The following is a 20142-nucleotide window of genomic DNA, read 5'->3' on the forward strand; positions in this document are numbered from 1 at the left end:
TCCCCATAGGAGAGGGCTGTGGTATGGAAAGTGATTCCACTGTGATATTCTGTGTCTCCAGTCCACTGCCATATATATATCCATATATACACACGTTCATCTGTGCTCCTGTACTCCTCTCTTCTTCAAATTCTCAGAGCTGCGAGGGTGTATGTGTATGTGTGTGTGTGTGTGTGTGTGTGTGTGTGTGTGTGTGTGTGTGTGTGTGTGTGTGTGTGTGTGTGTGTGTGTGTGTGTGTGTGTGTGTGTACATTGTATGTATTCATTGCTGAGAGTGAGAGGCTGAATACTCCCTCTGGCTGGCACTGCTAACTCCTAGATCTGTAGTGATACAGCAGAGGAATGGGCACACACACACACACACACACACACACACACACACACACACACACACACACACACACACACACACACACACACACACACACACACACACACACACACACACACACACACACACACACACACACACACACACACACACACACACACACACACACACACACACACACACACACACACAAACACACCGTCACCGACACACCAACACCGACACGAACACACAGCAACACAAACATACACCGACACACACACCAACTTACACAAACACATCGACACACACACACACCGACACAAACACACACCGACACACACACACACCGACACACACACCGACTTACACAAACACACCAACACACCAACACCGACACACACACACAGCAACACACATAAACACACATCACGACACATACACCTACACCCTGTGCTATACATCCTTCAATATGATTCTCTGCATCATTCAATCAAAGTAGAAACATACTGAAAGCAGCCTCACATGCACGAATGCACAAACACACACCGACACCGACACAAACACACACCGACACCCTATTGATGTATTGACCTGGTGCATTAGTGTAAAGCAGAGAGGAAGATGAGGAGGAGGAGCAGGAGGAGGAAGAGGAGGAAGAGCACACACACACATCATACTCAGACGAGACAAACACTGGGGTACAATAATACATATTATAGCTAATTGAGGCTGTGGATAAGTTAATGCCACTATACAATCTGACTAAATACACTACATGGCCAAATGTAAGTGGACACCTGCTCGTCAAACATCTCATTCCAAAATCTTGGCCATTAATATGTAGTTGGTCCCCCCTTTGCTGCTATAACAGCCTCCACTCTTTATGGGAAGGCTTTCCACTAGATGTTGGAACGTTGCTGCAGGGACTTGCTTCCATTCAGCCACAAGAGCATTAGTGAAGTCGGGCACTGATGTTGGCAATTAGGCTTGGCTCACAGTCGGCGTTCCAATTAATCCCAAAGGTGTTCGATGAGGTTGAGGTCAGGGCTCTGTGCAGGCCAGTCAAGTTTTTCCACACAGATCTTGGCAAACCATTTCTGTATGGACCTCGCTTTGAGCACGGGAGCATTGTCATGCTGAAACAGTAAAGGGCCTTCCCCAAACTGTTGCCACAAAGTTGGAAGCATAGAATTGTCTAGAAGCACTGCCATTGGGGGTATGCAAAATAAAAATGTGATACACATTTTTTTTACATTTTAATAATACAACTCTTCAGTTTTCAAATAGTCCATTCAGATTTTCCAACGGGCCTATACATTTGGGTGAGGTCTTTTTCTCGTCTTAGTAGCCTCGTTTCACTGCCGAAAATAAAATGAAACCATCTAGAGTTCAGCGAAATACCAACACAATGTCAATACAGGATGCCTAGTCAAATAAATAACATCCAATCACATTAACTGTTACTCTCTTATGGGAATTCCACTAACGGTCCGTATGTAGCCAAACGTAGCTGCTGCTCATTTCGTTTGCTCGAAAATTGATAAATGGTTAAAAAAAGTAAGGCCCGTGTCCAAAGAGACAAATACCAGCTCTAGTACTGCTACTACCAGCTGCTACTACCAGCAGGACTACACCTGCACCTGTCGGTGACACAAGTTTCAACGAGCACATCCAATGCTAGCATCAGTAATTCTACATTTGTTGTTAGCCCAGCTAGCATGGACACTGACAGTTGTGAATCTGATGTAGGTGAAGAGCTACTGTCCCCTTACCAGGGAAAGCACCGAACAACAGACAGGGATGTCGGACCATCGAAGAGGTGCAAATATGGTGAGAACTACATTGACTTCACTTATATTGGGAGTAGTGCCTTTCCTCAGCCACAGTGTGTTATATGTGTAAAAGTACCATCTCACAACTCCATGAAACCTTCACTCGTGCTCAGACATTTAGAAACAAAACATGCCAATTTGAAAAATAAGCCACGGGAGGTTTTGGAGTGAGAATTAAGATGACTTTCGAGTAGTAAGACATGTAATAAAGCTACAGATACCATTAATAGAAAGAGTCGAGAAGCGACTTATGTGGTGAGCCAAGTGGATAGGACAGGCAAGCCCCATACTATTGTGAAGGACTTAATTCTTCCTGCTGCCACAGATATGGCTGGGACAATGAGGGTGGGAAAGGCCCGAAAAACTATACAGACAATGACTCCATCAAACATCACTGTTTCACAACGCATCAGTGACATGGTAGGAGATGTTTTGAAACAATTACTGCTTCACATACAAGCCAGTGAATTCTATGCGTTACAGCTGGATGAGTCAACAGACGTGGAGGGCCTGGCACAGATCCTGGTATATGTCTGTTACAGCTGGATGAGTCAACAGACGTGGCGGGCCTGGCACAGCTCCTGGTATATGTCTGTTACAGCCGGATGAGTTAACAGGGCCTGGCACAGATCCTGGTATATGTCTGTTACAGCTGGATGAGTCAACAGACGTGGCGGGCCTGGCACAGCTCCTGGTATATGTCTGTTACAGCTGGATGAGTCAACAGACGTGGCAGGCCTGGCACAGCTCCTGGTATATATCTGTTACAGCTGGATGAGTCAACAGACGTGGCAGGCCTGGCACAGCTCCTGGTATATGTCTGTTACAGCTGGATGAGTCAACAGACGTGGCAGGCCTGGCACAGCTCCTGGTATATGTCTGTTACAGCTGGATGAGTCAACAGAGCGTGGCAGGCCTGGCACAGCTCCTGGTATATGTCTGTTACAGCTGGATGAGTCAACAGATGTGGTGGGCCTGGCACAGATCCTGGTATATGTTTGTTACAGCTGGATGAGTCAACAGACGTGGCGGGCCTGGCACAGCTCCTGGTATATGTCTGTTACAGCTGGATGAGTCAACAGACGTGGCAGGCCTGGCACAGCTCCTGGTATATGTCTGTTACAGCTGGATGAGTCAACAGACGTGGCGGGCCTGGCACAGCTCCTGGTATATGTCTGTTACGTTTATGGGAGGTCAATTAAAGAATACACCCTCTTCTGCAATCCATTGGAAACCAGGACAACAGGAGAGGATATTTTTAAAGTACTGGACAGCTTTGTGACATCAAATGGACTTTGGTGGTCAAGATGTGTTGGTATCTGTACTGATGCTGCAAAAGCCTTGACAGGGAGACATAGTGCAATAAGTTGCTCCCAACGCCACTTGGGTAGACTGCAGCATCCACCGAGAGGCTCTTGGGTAGACTGCAGCATCCACCGAGAGGCTCTTGGGTAGACTGCAGCATCCACCGAGAGGCTCTTGGGTACACTGCAGCATCCACCGAGAGGCTCTTGTTACCAAGGGAATGCCTGACAGCTTGGAAGACGTTTTGGACACCACAGTGAAAATGGTTAACTGTGTTAACTTCTTGGTGACAGGGGGCAGTATTTTCACGTCCGGATGAAATGCATGCCCAAACTCAACTGCCTGCTACTCATCCCCAGAAGATAAGATATGCATATTATTAGTTATCTATTATCTATTATTAGATTTTGATAGAAAACACTGAAGTTTCTAAAACTGTTTGAATCATGTCTGTGAGTTTAACAGAACTTATTTAGCAGGCGAAACCCCGAGGACAAACCATTCAGATATTTATTTTTTTGAGGTCACACTCTTTTCAATGGGGTTTCATTGGGAATCCAGATTTCTAAGGGACTTGCGTACAGTTCCTACCGCTTCCACTGGATGTAAACAGTATTTAGAAATTGGTTGAGGTTTTTCCTTTGTGTAATGAAGGTAATGAAGAAGTAGCCCTGTTCAAAACAAGGGTCACTTCAAGTGTACTGTTAGATAGAGATAGACTGTTAGATAGAGGCGCGTGATCAGAAAGGTAGACTCAGTTTGTTTTCTTCCTGTATTGAACACAGATCATCCCGTCTTCAATCTTATTGATTATTTACTTTAAAAAATACCTAAATATAAAAGTAGTTTGAAATGTTTTGGCAAAGTTTACAGGTAATGTTTGAGATATTTTGTAGTCACGTTGCGCAAGTTGGAACCAGTGTTTTTCTGGATCAAACGCGCCAAATATATATGGACATTTTGGATATGTATAGACGGAATTAATCTAACAAAAGGACCATTTGTTATGTTTATGGGACATATTGGAGTGCCAAAAAAAGAAGCTCGTTAAAGGTAAGGCATGATTTATATTTTTATTTCTGCGTTTTGTGTCGCGCCTGCAGGATTGAAATATGGTTTCTCTCTTTGTTTACGGAGGTGCTATCCTCAGATAATAGCATCGTTTGCTTTCGCCGAAAAGCCTTTTTTCATGTTGTTGATTCACAACAAGTGTGGCTTTAATTTGCTCTCTTACATGTGTAATTTCATGAAAGTTAGATTTTAATAGTAATTTATTTGAATTTGGCGCTCTGCATTTTCCCTGGCTTTTGGCGTCCCACATATCCCAGAGAAGCTAAAGCACCTGAACTCTCATGTATTTAATGCACTATGCAATGATACGGGCAGCGACCATATAACGCTTTTACAACATACAGAAGTGTGCTGGTTATCAAGGGGTAAAGTATTGACACGTTTTTTTTTTTAAATTGAGAGACAAGCTTAAAGTTTTCTTTACTGACCATCATTTTCACTTGTCTGACCGCTTGTACATATACACAAAATAGTCCAAATTGGTGAAGTGAAATGAAAGATTCTAAAAAATTCTAAACGGAAAAGTGGTGTGTGCATTTGTATTCACCCCCTTTGCTATGAAGCTCTTAAATAATATATTGTGCAACCAATTACCTTCAGAAGTCACATAATTAGTTAAATAAAGTCCACCTGTGTGCAATCTAAGTGTCACATGATCTGTCACATGATCTCAGTATATATACACCTGTTCTGAAAGGCCCCAGAGTCTGCAAACCCACTAAGCAAGGGGCACCACCAAGCAAGTGTCAAAATGAAGACCAAGGAGCTCTCCAAACAGATCAGGGACAAAGTTGTGGAGAAGTACAGATCAGGGTTGGGTTATAAAAAAATATCTGAAACTTTGAACATCCCACGGAGCACCATTAAATCCACTATTAAATAGAATATGCCACCACAACAAACCTGCCAAGAGAGGACCCCCCACCCAAACTCACAGACCAAGCAAGGAGGGCATTAATCAGAGAGGCTACAAAGACACCAAAGATAACCCTGAAGGAGATGCAAAGCTCCACAGCTGAGATTGGAGTATCTGTCCATAGGACCACTTTAAGCCATACACTCCACAGAGCTGGGTATTACGGAAGAGTGGCCAGAAAAAAGCCTTTGCTTAGAGAAAAAAATAAGCAACCACATTTGGTATTTGCCAAAATGCATGTGGGAGACTCCCCAAACATATCAGATGACAATAAAATGTAGCTTTTCAGCCATCCAGGAAAATGCTATGTCTGGCGCAAACCAGCATCATGCTGTGGGGATGTTTTTCATCGTCAGGAACTGGGAAACTGGTCAGAATTGAAGGAATGCTGGATGAGGCTAAATACAGGGAAATTCTTGAGGGAAACCTGTTTCAGTCTTCCAGAGATTTGAGACTGGGACGGAGGTTCACCTTCCAGCAGGACAATGACCCTAAGCATACTGCTAAAGCAACACTCAAGTGGTTTAAGGGGAAACATGTAAATGTCTTGGAATGGCCTAGTCAAAGCCCAGACCTTAATCCAATTGAGAATATGTGGTATGACTTACAATTGCTGTTCACCAGCGGAACCCATCCAACTAGAAGGAGCTGGAGCAGTTGAAGAATGGGCAAAAATCCCATTGGCTAGATGTGCCAACCTTATGGAGACATACCCCAAAAGACTTGTAGCTGTACTTACTGAAAAATCTGGCTCTACAAAGTATTGACTTTGGGGGGAGTGAATAGTTATGCACACTCAAGTATTCCGATTTTTTAGTCTTATTTCTTGTTTGTTTCACTTTAAAAAATGTTTTGCATCTTCAAAGTGGTAGGCATGTTGTGTAAATCAAATAATACAAAACTCCCCAAAAATCTAATTTAATTCCAGGTTGTAAGGCAACAAAAGAGGAAACATACCAAGGCTGTGAATACTTTCGCAAGCCATTGTACGGGACAAAATTCAGGCTGTGATTCAGAAGTTGGGGGTCTTCTCTGTCTCCATTAACAAGGACAACACACATGTCTTTCCATCATTGTATGATTTTTTATGTGCAAATGAACTCAAGCTCATGGACGATGTCAAATGTGATATAGGAAAGCACCTGAGTGAGCTGGAAGCACAATTACGCAGGTACTTTCGCGAAACGGATGACACAAACAACTGGATTCGTTATCCCTTTCATGCCCTGCCTCGAGTCCACTTACCGATATCTGAACAAGAGAGCCTCATCAAAATTGCATCAAGAGGTTCTGTGAAAATTGTATTTAATCAGAAGCCACTGACAGATTTTTGGATTGGGTATCCTGCCTTGGCAAATTGTGCTGTTAAGACACTGATGCAATTTGCAACCACGTACCTATGTGAGAGTGGATTCTTGGCCATCACTAGCATGAAAACTAAATACAGACACAGACTGTGTGTGGAAAATTATTTAAGACTGAGACTCTCCAATACAACCCAACATTGCAGAGTTATGTACATCCTTTCAAGCACACCCTTCTCATTAACCTGTGGTGAGTCATTCTGGTCCCTGGTTCTATAAAAACTCTTGTCACTTCCCACGAGCCCGGATTGTGACAAAAACTCAAACTTATATTTAACATCTTTCGGATCAGTGGGACGCGAACGTCCTCGACAACATCCGGTGAAATTGCAGAGTGCCAAATTCAAATACTATAAATATTTAACTTTTATAAAATCACAATACATGAAAATAAAGCTTAACTTGTTGTTAATCCAGCCGCCGTGTTAGATTCCAAAAAAGCTTTACAGCGAAAGCAAACCATGCGATTATCTGAGGACAGCGGCCCGCATACCAACACATGAAAAACATATTTCAACCAGGCAGGTGCGACACAAAAGTCAGAAATAACGATATAATTCATGCCTTACCTTTGAAGATCTTCTTCTGTTGGCACTCCAAAATGTCCCAGAAACATCACAAAGGGTCCTTTTCTTTGAAAGATTCCTTCCTTAAATCCCCAAAATGTCTATTTATTTGGTGCGTTTGATTCAGAAAATACAACTCGCCCAACATAACTACAAAGTATCTAATAAGTTACCTGTAAACTTGGTCCAAACATTTCAAACAACGTTCCTAATCCTAAAATGTAAATTACCGATAAAATTGAAGATGGAATATACTGTGTTCAATAGCGGATAAAAACAACGTGGAGCGAGCTCCAGTTCACGCGCGCCACACAGAAGAGTCCACTTGGCTTGACACTCACAATGAACAGCCCTACTTCTTCATTTCTCAAAAGAAAAACATCAACCAATTTCTAAAGACTGTTGACATCTAGTGGAAGTCATAGGAACTGCAATCATGTTCCTCATAAATATAGTTTCCCATAGAAACCCTAAACATTCCTGAGTATCACTACCCTGGATTACTGTACCCTAACCTCTTCTCCCCTATGCTCTCCATCACCTCTCCTCTCTCTCCTCCCTATATCCCCTCTCCTCCCTCTATCCCCTCTCCACCCTCTATCCCCCCTCCACCCTCTATCCCATCTCCCCTCTCTCCTCCCTCTATCCCCTCTCCTCTCTTTCCTCCCTCTATCCCCCCTCTCCTCCCTCTATCCACTCTCTTCTCTCTCCTCCTCCTCTCTCTCCACCCTCTATCCCCTCTCCTCTCTCTTCCCTCTCCTCTCTCCCTATCCCCTCTCCTCACTCTCCTCCCTATATCCCCTCACCTCTCTCTCCTCCCTCTCCTTTCTCTCCTCCCTCTCCTCTCTCCCTATCCCCTCTCCTCCCTCTTCTCCCTCTCCTCTCTCTCCTCCCGCTATCCCCTGTCCCCTGTTTGAAAGTGATGGGTATAGCGCTAGACACTATCTCTCTGAGCCATTCCTAAGCAAGGCACGGCGCCACACCACAACACTTTGAACTGAAGAGGCGTAACTCGACAAGAAGAGCAGGGAGAGGAGAGAGGAGGAGAGAGGAGGAGAGAGGAGGGGAGAGGAGGAGAGAGGAGGAGAGAGGAGGGGAGAGGAGGAGAGAGGAGGGGAGAGGAGGGGAGAGGAGGGGAGAGGAGGAGAGAGGAGGGGAGAGGAGGAGAGAGGAGGAGAGAGGAGGGGAGAGGAGGAGAGAGGAGGGAGAGGAGGGAGAGGAGGAGAGAGGAGGGAGAGAGGAGGGAGAGGAGGGAGAGGAGGAGAGAGGAGGAGAGAGGAGGGAGAGAGGAGGGAGAGGAGGGAGAGAGGAGGGAGAGGAGGGAGAGAGGAGGAGAGAGGAGGGAGAGGAGAGAGAGAGGAGGGAGAGGAGGGAGAGGAGGGAGAGAGGAGGAGAGAGGAGGGAGAGGAGAGAGAGGAGGGAGAGGAGAGAGAGAGGAGGAGAGAGGAGGGAGAGGAGGAGAGAGGAGGGAGAGGAGAGAGAGAGGAGGGAGAGGAGGGAGAGGAGGGAGAGAGGAGGAGAGAGGAGGGAGAGGAGAGAGAGAGGAGGGAGAGGAGGAGAGAGGAGGAGAGAGGAGGGAGAGGAGGAGAGAGGAGGAGAGAGGAGGAGAGAGGAGGGAGAGAGGAGGGAGAGGAGGGGAGAGGAGGAGAGAGGAGGGGAGAGGAGGGAGAGGAGGGAGAGGAGGAGAGAGGAGGGAGAGAGGAGGAGAGAGGAGGAGAGAGGAGGAGAGAGGAGGAGAGAGGAGGGAGAGGAGAGAGAGAGGAGGGAGAGGAGGGAGAGGAGGGAGAGAGGAGGAGAGAGGAGGGAGAGGAGAGAGAGAGGAGGGAGAGGAGGAGAGAGGAGGGAGAGGAGGAGAGAGGAGGAGAGAGGAGGGAGAGGAGGGAGAGGAGGAGAGAGGAGGGAGAGAGGAGGGAGAGGAGGGAGAGGAGGAGAGAGGAGGAGAGAGGAGGAGAGAGGAGGGAGAGGAGGGGAGAGGAGGAGAGAGGAGGAGAGAGGAGGAGAGAGGAGGTAGAGAGGAGGGAGAGAGGAGGGAGAGGAGGGAGAGAGGAGGGAGAGGAGGGAGAGAGGAGGGAGAGGAGGGAGAGAGGAGGGAGAGGAGGGAGAGAGCAGGGAGAGGGAGAGAGGAGGAGAGAGGAGGGGAGAGGAGGAGAGAGGAGGAGAGAGGAGGAGAGAGGAGGGAGAGAGGAGGGAGAGGAGGGAGAGGAGGAGAGAGGAGGGAGAGAGGAGGGAGAGGAGGAGAGAGGAGGAGAGAGGAGGAGAGAGGAGGGAGAGAGGAGGAGAGAGGAGGAGAGAGAGGAGAGAGGAGGTAGAGAGGAGGGAGAGGAGGGAGAGGAGGAGAGAGGAGGGAGAGAGGAGGAGGAGGAGGGAGAGAGGAGGGGAGAGAGGGAGAGAGGAGGGAGAGGAGGGAGAGAGGAGGGGAGAGGAGAGAGAGGAGGAGAGAGGAGGAGAGAGAGGAGGGAGAGGAGGAGAGAGGAGGGAGAGGAGGGGAGAGGAGGGGGAGAGGAGGAGAGAGGAGGAGAGAGGAGGAGAGAGGAGGAGAGAGGAGGAGAGAGGAGGGGAGAGGAGGAGAGAGGAGGGAGAGGAGGGAGAGGAGGAGAGAGGAGGAGAGAGGAGGAGAGAGGAGGGAGAGAGGAGGAGAGAGGAGGAGAGAGGAGGAGAGAGGAGGGAGAGAGGAGGAGAGAGGAGGAGAGAGGAGGAGAGAGGAGGGGAGAGGAGGGAGAGGAGGGAGAGGAGGAGAGAGGAGGGAGAGGAGGGAGAGGAGGAGAGAGGAGGAGAGAGGAGGGGAGAGGAGGAGAGAGGAGGGAGAGAGGGAGGGAGAGGAGGGAGAGGAGGAGAGAGGAGGAGAGAGGAGGAGAGAGGAGGAGAGAGGAGGGAGAGAGAGGAGGGGAGAGGAGGGAGAGGAGGGAGAGGAGGAGAGAGGAGGGAGAGGAGGAGAGAGGAGGAGAGAGGAGGGAGAGGAGGAGAGAGGAGGAGAGAGGAGGGAGAGAGGAGGGAGAGAGGAGGGAGAGGAGGGAGAGGAGGAGAGAGGAGGGAGAGAGGAGGGAGAGGAGGGAGAGGAGGAGAGAGGAGGGAGAGAGGAGGAGAGAGGAGGAGAGAGGAGGAGAGAGGAGGAGAGAGGAGGGAGAGGAGAGAGAGAGGAGGGAGAGGAGGGAGAGGAGGGAGAGAGGAGGAGAGAGGAGGGAGAGGAGAGAGAGAGGAGGGAGAGGAGGAGAGAGGAGGGAGAGGAGGAGAGAGGAGGAGAGAGGAGGGAGAGGAGGGAGAGGAGGAGAGAGGAGGGAGAGAGGAGGGAGAGGAGGGGAGGAGGAGAGAGGAGGGAGAGAGGAGGAGAGAGGAGGGAGAGAGGGGAGGGGGAGAGGAGGGAGAGGAGGAGAGAGGAGGAGAGAGGAGGAGAGAGGAGAGAGGAGGGAGAGAGGAGGGAGAGGAGGGAGAGAGGAGGGAGAGGAGGGAGAGAGGAGGGAGAGGAGGGGAGAGGAGGGAGAGGAGGGAGAGAGCAGGGAGAGGAGAGAGGAGGAGAGAGGAGGGGAGAGGAGGAGAGAGGAGGAGAGAGGAGGAGAGAGGAGGTAGAGAGGAGGGAGAGGAGGGAGAGGAGGAGAGAGGAGGGAGAGAGGAGGGAGAGGAGGAGAGAGGAGGAGAGAGGAGGGAGAGAGGAGGGAGAGAGGAGGAGAGAGGAGGAGAGAGGAGGAGAGAGGAGGAGAGAGGAGGGAGAGGAGGGAGAGGAGGAGAGAGGAGGAGAGAGGAGGAGGAGGAGGAGGAGAGAGGAGGGGAGAGAGGGAGAGAGGAGGGAGAGGAGGGAGAGAGGAGGGGAGAGGAGGAGAGAGGAGGAGAGAGGAGGAGAGAGGAGGGAGAGGAGGGAGAGGAGGAGAGAGGAGGGAGAGGAGGAGAGAGGAGGGGAGAGGAGGAGAGAGGAGGAGAGAGGAGGAGAGAGGAGGAGAGAGGAGGAGAGAGGAGGGGAGAGGAGGAGAGAGGAGGGAGAGGAGGGAGAGGAGGAGAGAGGAGGAGAGAGGAGAGAGAGGAGGGAGAGAGGAGGAGAGAGGAGGAGAGAGGAGGAGAGAGGAGGGAGAGAGGAGGAGAGAGGAGGAGAGAGGAGGAGAGAGGAGGGAGAGAGGAGGGAGAGGAGGGAGAGGAGGAGAGAGGAGGGAGAGGAGGGAGAGGGAGGAGAGAGGAGGAGAGAGGAGGGGAGAGGAGGAGAGAGGAGGGAGAGAGGAGGGAGAGGAGGGAGAGGAGGAGAGAGGAGGAGAGAGGAGGAGAGAGGAGGAGAGAGGAGGGAGAGAGGAGGGGAGAGGAGGGAGAGGAGGGAGAGGAGGAGAGAGGAGGGAGAGGAGGAGAGAGGAGGAGAGAGGAGGGGAGAGGAGGGGAGAGGAGGAGAGAGGAGGGGAGAGGAGGAGAGAGGAGGAGAGAGGAGGAGAGAGGAGGGGAGAGGAGGAGAGAGGAGGGGAGAGGAGGAGAGAGGAGGGAGAGTGAGTGATAGGAAGGGAGGGGAAGAAAGAGTGGGTGTATTTGTAGAGATTTTGGCAGGGTGTCAAGGGGGGGGGGGTCCTAAAACCCTAAATGTATGGTAACCTGCAGGAGACTGGGACAGGGCTGAGAGAGGCTGAATAACATCACACAGCAGATGGAGGGGTGTGTGTGTCATCATAATAGTGGTTCAATAATATAGGGCTAGTTAGTCAGTCCCTCCAGGAAATCCCCCAACACACTCAAGACCTGCTCAACGGGCAAGGCAACACACACATACACATCAGTGAGCGTGCTTATTATGGTGTCAAGACGTGTGTGTGCACGCGCGTGTGTGTGTGTGGGCCTGCAGTTCAGATCATGGGGCGGCAGGGTAGCCTAGTGGTTAGAGCATTGGACTAGTAACCGGAAGGTTGCAAGTTCAAATCCCCGAGCTGACAAGGTACAAATCTTTCATTCTGCCCCTGAACAGGCCGTTAACCCACTGTTCCTAGGCCGTCATTGAAAATAAGAATTTGTTCTTAACTGACTTGCCTGGTTAAATAAAATGGTTCGTTCTGCTGCTTTCGACAGATGTTCCTCCCACACACAGTACCTGCCGATACAGGTGCACTATCCCTCCCTCCCTCCTTCCCTCCCTCTCCAGGTAATACCAGGCTCTACAGCAGCAGAGTTCATACTAAACACTCCTCCCTCTAAGTGCCAGTCTTAGTATCAGTGGTGTGGAGAGGCTGTCTGTCAGCTGTCTAAGGACTGCATGAACATCCAGTAACTCGCAGGAGACCGAGACCGAGAGAGAGATAATGAGAGAGGGAGAGAATGAGAGAGAGAATGAGAGAGAGAGAGAGAGAGAGAGAGAGAGAGAGAGAGAGAATGAGAGAGAGAGAGAGAATGAGAGAGAGAGAGAGAGAGAATGAGAGAGAGATAATGAGAGAGGGAGAGATAATGAGAGAGGGAGAGAGAGAGAATGAGAGAGAGGGAGAGGGAGAGAGAGAGATATAGATAATGAGAGAGGGAGAGAGAGAGAGAGAGAGAGGGGGGGATTAGAGGAAGTATGAGAGGTAAAACAATTGAGAGAGAGGATTAAAGTTGATCAAGGACTATAATTAACACATCTCACCAAGGATAATGGTATAATCTAGAAGATTATTAATTTTATCTCAAACACTCATCGCCCTCTCCTCCATGACATAAAAGCTTGGGGAAGATGTCTACTGACGTTTCGCAACCATGGCAACAATACTCCAGGTGGCCAGCGCAAACCATTACCATGGCAACATCCAGAAGGTGAAGCTCCATGTCTTCCTCACTGAGTGGAGGATTGAGTCAAATTAACTGACTGAGGTATTGAGTCCAGTTAACTGACCGACTGATTGAGTCCAGTTAACTGACCGACTGATTAAGTCCAGTTAACTGACTGAGAGATTGAGTCCAGTTAACTGACTGAGAGATTGAGTCCAGTTAACTTCTTGGATATAGGGGGCGCTCTTTTAATTTATGGATAAAAAAACATGCCTGTTTTAAGCGCAATATTTTGTCATGAAAAGATGCTCGACTATGCATATAATTGACAGCTTTGGAAAGAAAACACTCTGACGTTTCCAAAACTGCAAAGATATTATCTGTGAGTGCCACAGAACTCATGCTACAGGCGAAACCAAGATGAAACTTCAAACAGGAAATGAGCAGAATTTTTGAGGCTCTGTTTTCCATTGTCTCCTTATATGGCTGTGAGTGCGCCAGGAATGAGCCTGCCCTTTCTGTCGTTTCCCCATGTTGTCTGCAGCATTGTGACGTATTTGTAGGCATATCATTGGAAGATTGGCCATAAGAGACTACATTTACCAGGGGTCCGCCCGGTGTCCTTTGTCTAAATTGGTGCGTAATCTTCAACTGGAGGCATTTTCCCATGAGATTCAGAGGAGAACGCACACTTCCACGAACGATATATCATCAAAGAGATATGTGAAAAACACCTTGAGGATTGATTCTAAACAACATTTACCATGTTTCAGTCGATATTATGGAGTTAATTTGGAAAAAAGTTTGGTGTTTTGATGACTGAATTTTCAGGGTTTTTTGGTAGCCAAACGTGACGCACCAAACGGAGCGATTTCTCCTAAACAAATAATCTTTCAGGAAAAACTGAACATTTGCTATCTAACTGAGAGTCTCCTCATTGAAAACATCTGAAGTTCTTCAAAGGTAAATGATTTTATTTGAATGCTTTTCTTGTTTTTGTGAAAATGTTGCATGCTGAATGCTACGCTAAATGCTACGCTAGCTATCAATAATCTTACACAAATGCTTGTTTTGCTACGGTTGAAAAGCATATTTCGAAAATCTGAGATGACAGTGTTGTTAACAAAAGGCTAAGCTTGAGAGCTAGCATATTTATTTCATTTCATTTGCGATTTTCATGAATAGTTAACGTTGCGTTATGGTAATGAGCTTGAGGCTGTATTCACGATTCCGGATCCGGGATGGCTAGAATCAAGAGGTTTTAACTGACTGAGAGATTGAGTCCAGTTAACTGACTGAGAGATTGAGTCCAGTTAACTGACTGGGGGATTGAGTCCAGTTAACTGACAGGGGATTTGAGTCCAGTTAACTGACAACAATGGTCTTCATCCAAAATGGTACCCTGTTTGGAAAGTAATGCCCTACTTTTGTCCAGAGCCATACATGATAGGAAATAGGGTACCATTCCTGATGTGTATTTTATAGCCAGAACCTTAGCCACACCCCCAGTGGAACACTAGCCACACCCCCAGTGGAACACTAGCCACACCCCCAGTGGAACACTACCCACACCCCCAGAGGAACACTAGCCACACCCCCAGTGGAACACTAGCCACACCCCCAGTGGAACACTAGCCACACCCTCAGTGGAACACTAGCCACACCCCCAGTGGAACACCAGCCACACCCCCAGTGGAACACTAGCCACACCCCCAGTGGAACACTAGCCACACCCCCAGTGGAACACTAGCCACACCCCCAGTGGAACACTAACCACACCCCCAGTGGAACACTGGCCACACCCCCAGTGGAACACTAGCCACACCCCCAGTGGAACACTAGCCACACCCCCAGTGGAACACAACAACAGAAGACTTTCCCCTTTATTTGTGTCCCTCCTTCGTCGCCTCCTAGAAACTGATACAGTACCAGCCAAAAGTTTGGAAGCACCTACTCATTACAGTTTCAAAAAATCTAAATGTATTTTACATAATGGTGAAGACCTCGAAACTATGAAATAACCAAACAAGTGATAAACAAATCAAAATGTATTTTATATTCTACAATTAATACAAAAATAAAGAGAAACCCTTGAATGAGTAGGTTTGTCCAAACTTTTGACTGCAACTGTATTTTTACTCCTCTTTTTCCTTCTTTCAAAACTCCTCTCTCCCTCATGTTTTCCACTTCTCCTTCCTAATCCTTCCCTCTCTGTCACGTGTGCTCCCTCTCCAGCCTCTAGGTCACCAGGCTGCTCGTTACGGCGCACACCTGTCACCATCATTACGTGCATCCGCGCGTCATCAGACTCACCTGGACTCCATCACCTCCCTTAAATATGTCCCTTTGGTTCCTTCCCCAGGCGTCATTATTTCTATTTCAGTTTCATGTCTGTTCGTGTTTCTTGTTTTGTATTATGTTGTGTTTATTATTTAAAACACTCCCTCCATGAACTTGCTTCCCGACTCTCAGCACACATCGTCACACTCTCCCTCTCCTTCCTATCCTTCCCTCTTTGGCTTCACAATAGCCATATTAAGGTCTCTGTGCATAACCATGTGCAGTAGCAGAGTAGCAGGAACTTGGAAAACCGGTCCACTGGTCAAGTGACAAAGGAACAATGCTGACTTATACACTAAACCCCTTCTCAATAACCAGAGCCATAGGAAGAGAGGGTGGAGAGAGGACGATCCATTCCATAGGATTACAGTAGAGCACGAAAGAAAGACAAGAGAAAGGAGAGGATGCTGGGATGTTGCCAGAATCCCTCTATAACCCCTCCCCCCCCAAAAAATTATGTCTGAATGAAAGAAAGACAAGAGAAAGGAGAGGATGCTGGGATATTGCCAGAATCCCTCTATAACCCCTCCCCCCCAAAAAAAAGAATGTCTGAATGAAAGAAAGAGAGGGAGAGGAGTAGACACAGAAAGGAGCCTTTAGACTACGAGACATTCTGTTTTATTAGAGCAGAACCAATTCTATATCGACACAGTGAGAGTTAAGGCTATTTTCATCTATCCAGGTACCTGAAGGGAGGGATGGTTTAAGATATCTAAAGAGCATATGCAAATGAGTCAACATTCCACTTCGGCAGCTTTGAGGTGAATGAGAAACGTGGAAGGAGGGAGGTTTCAGTTCACCCTGGTGCACTAAAGGGGTGAGGGGTGAGGAAGGGACATGGAAGAGGGTGGTAGTGAGAAAATACGGTACAATATTAAAGTCTGTGTGACGGTACCTTGTAGGAGGACTCCTCCGTTTCTTCTGAAGAAGGGACTCCCTGGCCATAGAGGAGGACTGGACATGCTGCAGAAAATAGACAGAAATCACCACAGAAAGCACGAGTAAGGCATGTTTCATATCAAACACCTTTATGTGTCCCCAGGAGTGACCAATAATGACTAGTTAAAGCTGCTGCTGTCCTCATATAACTCTACCACCAGTTAATCACTACTGCTAGCTCCCTCAAAATGACAACCCTGTACAATGTTCCAATGGAGAAGCATTGGATGGGGGTTTCAACAAGTCAATTACACTGCGGACTGTGGTCTTCTAACCACATGAGCAGTCATCGAAAAACACATGCGCCTGCACACACACACACACACACACGCATGAACACGCACAGACACCACTTTGCTCTGAGAGAGTGTGTGGGTGTGTGATAACAGTTATCAGAGTCTCCTAATGCCTTTATCTGTACAGCGGGAGGGGATAAGGACTCACTCAGCTCTCTCTCTCTGTCCTACTCCCTCAAACACTTGCCCTATAGTATCTCTCTCTCTCTCTCTCTCTGTCCTACTCCCTCAAAACTTTCCACTTGTCCTACTCCCTCAAACACCCTATAGTATCTCTCTCTCTCTCTCTCTCTCTCTCTCTGTCCTACTCCCTCAAACACTTTCCCTATAGTATCTCTCTCTCTCTCTCTCTCTCTCTCTCTCTCTCTCTCTCTCTCTCTCTCTCTCTCTCTCTCTCTCTCTCTCTCTGTCCTACTCCCTCAAACACTTTCCCAATAGTCTCTCTCTCTCTCTCTCTCTGTCCTACTCTCTCTTTCTCTCTCTCTCTCTCTCTCTCTGTCCTGTCCTCCCTCAAACACTTTCCCTATAGTATCTCTCTCTCTCTCTCTCTCTCTCTGTCCTACTCCCTCAAACACTTTCCCTATAGTATCTCTCTCTCTCTCTCTCTCTCTCTCTCTGTCCTACTCCCTCAAACACTTTCCCTATAGTATCTCTCTCTCTCTCTCTGTCCTACTCCCTCAAACACTTTCCCTATAGTATCTATCTCTCTCTCTCTCTCTCTCTCTGTCCTACTCCCTCAAACACTTTCCCTATAGTATCTCTCTCTCTCTCTCTCTCTCTCTCTCTCTGTCCTACTCCCTCAAACACTCAAACACTTTTTCCCTATAGTATCTCTCTCTCTCTCTCTCTCTCTGTCCTACTCCCTCAAACACTTTCCCTATAGTATCTCTCTCTCTCTCTCTCTCTCTCTCTGTCCTACTCCCTCAAACACTTTCCTCTCTCTCTCTCTCTCTCTCTCTGTCCTACTCCCTCAAACACTTTCCCTATAGTATCTCTCTCTCTCTCTCTCTCTCTGTCCTACTCCCTCAAACACTTTCCCTATAGTATCTCTCTCTCTCTCTCTCTCTCTCTCTGTCCTACTCCCTCAAACACTTTCCCTATAGTATCTCTCTCTCTCTCTCTCTCTCTGTCCTACTCCCTCAAACACTTTCCCTATAGTATCTCTCTCTCTCTCTCTCTCTCTCTCTCTCTCTGTCCTACTCCCTCAAACACTTTCCCTATAGTATCTATCTCTCTCCTCTCAAACACTTTCTCTCTCTCTCTCTCTCTCTCTCTCTCTCTCTGTCCTACTCCCTCAAACACTTTCCCTATAGTATCCCTCTCTCTCTCTCTCTCTCTCTGTCCTACTCCCTCAAACACTTTCCCTATAGTATCTCTCTCTCTGTCTCTCGCTTTGTAACCTCTGTCCATCTCATTCGACTGTTGCTCTGTCCCCTCACAATTCAATTCAATTCAAAGGGCTTAATTGGCAAGGGAAACACATGTTTATATTGCCAAAGCAAGTGAAATGGACAACAAACAAAGGGAAATAAACAATCAGAAATGTAAACATTACACTCACAAAAGTTTTAAAAGAATATAGACATCAGAAATTAACAGTAAACTTTACACTCACAAAATAAATGTTAAATATGTTAAATAAATATGTTAAATATGTATAAATATGATGGTCTGTATTTACAATGGTGTTTGTTCTTCACTGGTTGCCCTTTTCTTGTGGCAACAGGTCACACATCTTGCTGCTGTGCTGGCACACTATGGTATTTCACCTAACAGACAGAGTTGAAGTCGGAAGTTTACATACACCTTAGCCAAATACATTTAAACTCAGTTTTTCACAATTCCTGACATTTAATCCAAGTAAAATGTCCCTGTTTTAGGTCAGTTAGGATCACCACTTTATTTTAAGAATGCGAAATGTCAGAATAATAGTAGAGAGAATGATTTATTTCAGCTTTTATTTCTTTCATCACAATCCCAGTAGGTCAGAAGTTTAAATACACTCAATTAGTATTTGGTAGCATTGCCTCTAAATTGTTTAACTTGGGTCAAATGTTTCGGGTAGCCTTTCACATGCTTCCCACAATAAATTGGGTGAATTTAGGCCCATTCCTCCTGACAGAGCTGGTGTAACTGAGTCAGGTTTATAGGCCTCCTTGCTCGCACACGCTTTTTCAGTTCTGTTGAGGTCAGGGCTTTGTGATGGCCACTCCAATACCTTGACTTTGTTGTCCTTAAGCCATTTTGCCACAATTTTGGAAGTATGCTTGGGGTCATTGGGGCAGGAGGTAGCCTAGTGGTTAGAGCGTTGGACTTGTAACCGATGGTCATTATGGCCAACTACACTATTTTTGATTAATCATACCAGAGGACATTTCTCCAAAAAGTACGATCTTTGTCCCCATGTGCAGTTGCAAACCGTAGTCTGGCTTTTTTATGGTGGTTTTGGAGCAGTGGCTTCTTCCATGCTGAGCGACCATTCAGGTTATGTTGATATAGGACTCATTTTACTGTGGATATAGATACTTTTGTACCTGTTTCCTCCAGCATCTTCACAAGGTCCTTTGCTGTTGTTCTGGGATTGATTTGCACTTTTCACACCAAAGTACGTTCATCTCCTTCCTGAGCGGTATGACGGCTGCGTGGTCCCATGGTGTTTATACTTGCGTACTATTGTTTGTACAGATGAACGTGGTACCTTGATGTGGAGGTCTACAATTTGTTTTCTGAGGTCTTGGCTGATTTTTTTTAATTTTCCCATGATGTCAAGCAAAGGGGCACTGAGTTTGAAGTTAGGCCTTGAAATACATCCACAGGTACACCTCCATTTGACTCAAATGATGTCAATTAGCCTATCAGAAGTTTCTAAAGCCATGACATCATTTTCTGCAATTTTCCAAGCTGTTTAAAGGCACAGTCAACTTAGTTTATGTAAACTTCTGACCCACTAGAATTGTGATACAGTGATTTATAGGTGAAATAATCTGTCTGGTAACAATTGTTGGAACAATTACTTGTGTCATGCACAAAGTAGATGTCCTAACCAATATGTGAAAACTGTAGTTTGTTAATAACAAGAAATTATGTAAACTTCTGACCCACTGGAATTGTGATACAGGGAATTATAAGTGAAATTATAAGTGAAATAATCTGTCTGTAAACAATTGTTGTAAAAATGACTTGTGTCATGCACAAAGTAGATGCCCTAACTGACTTGCCAAAACTATAGTTTGTTAACAAGACATGTGTGGAGTGGTTGAAAAACTAGTTTTAATGACCCCAACCTAAGTGTATGTAAACTTCCGACTTCAACTTTATGGGAGTTTATCAAGATTGGATTTGTTTTCAAATTCTTTGTGGATCTGTGTAATCTAATATGTCTCTCAAATATGGACATACATTTCTCAGTAGGTTAGGAAGTACAGCTCAGTTTCCACCTCATTTTGTGGGCACTGGGTACAAAGGGATTTGTTAGGGAAGGTTTGAGAATCACTACCTTTTGG

At 46.9% G+C, this 20142-nt stretch overlaps 1 protein-coding gene across 1 annotated transcript in view; it reads right to left on the reverse strand.

Annotated features, from left to right (window-relative positions):
- LOC112237859 (forkhead box protein N3-like) overlaps positions 1 to 20142 on the reverse strand; it is a 143284-nt gene that overhangs the window by 49151 nt on the left and 73991 nt on the right. The window contains exon 4 of the mRNA XM_042325191.1: positions 16300 to 16367. Within this exon, the coding sequence (XP_042181125.1) occupies positions 16300 to 16367 (68 nt within the window). The remainder of the gene's footprint in view (positions 1 to 16299; positions 16368 to 20142) is intronic.

Source organism: Oncorhynchus tshawytscha, linkage group LG08, assembly GCF_018296145.1.
Source record: "Oncorhynchus tshawytscha isolate Ot180627B linkage group LG08, Otsh_v2.0, whole genome shotgun sequence".
Lineage (NCBI taxonomy): Eukaryota > Metazoa > Chordata > Actinopteri > Salmoniformes > Salmonidae > Oncorhynchus > Oncorhynchus tshawytscha.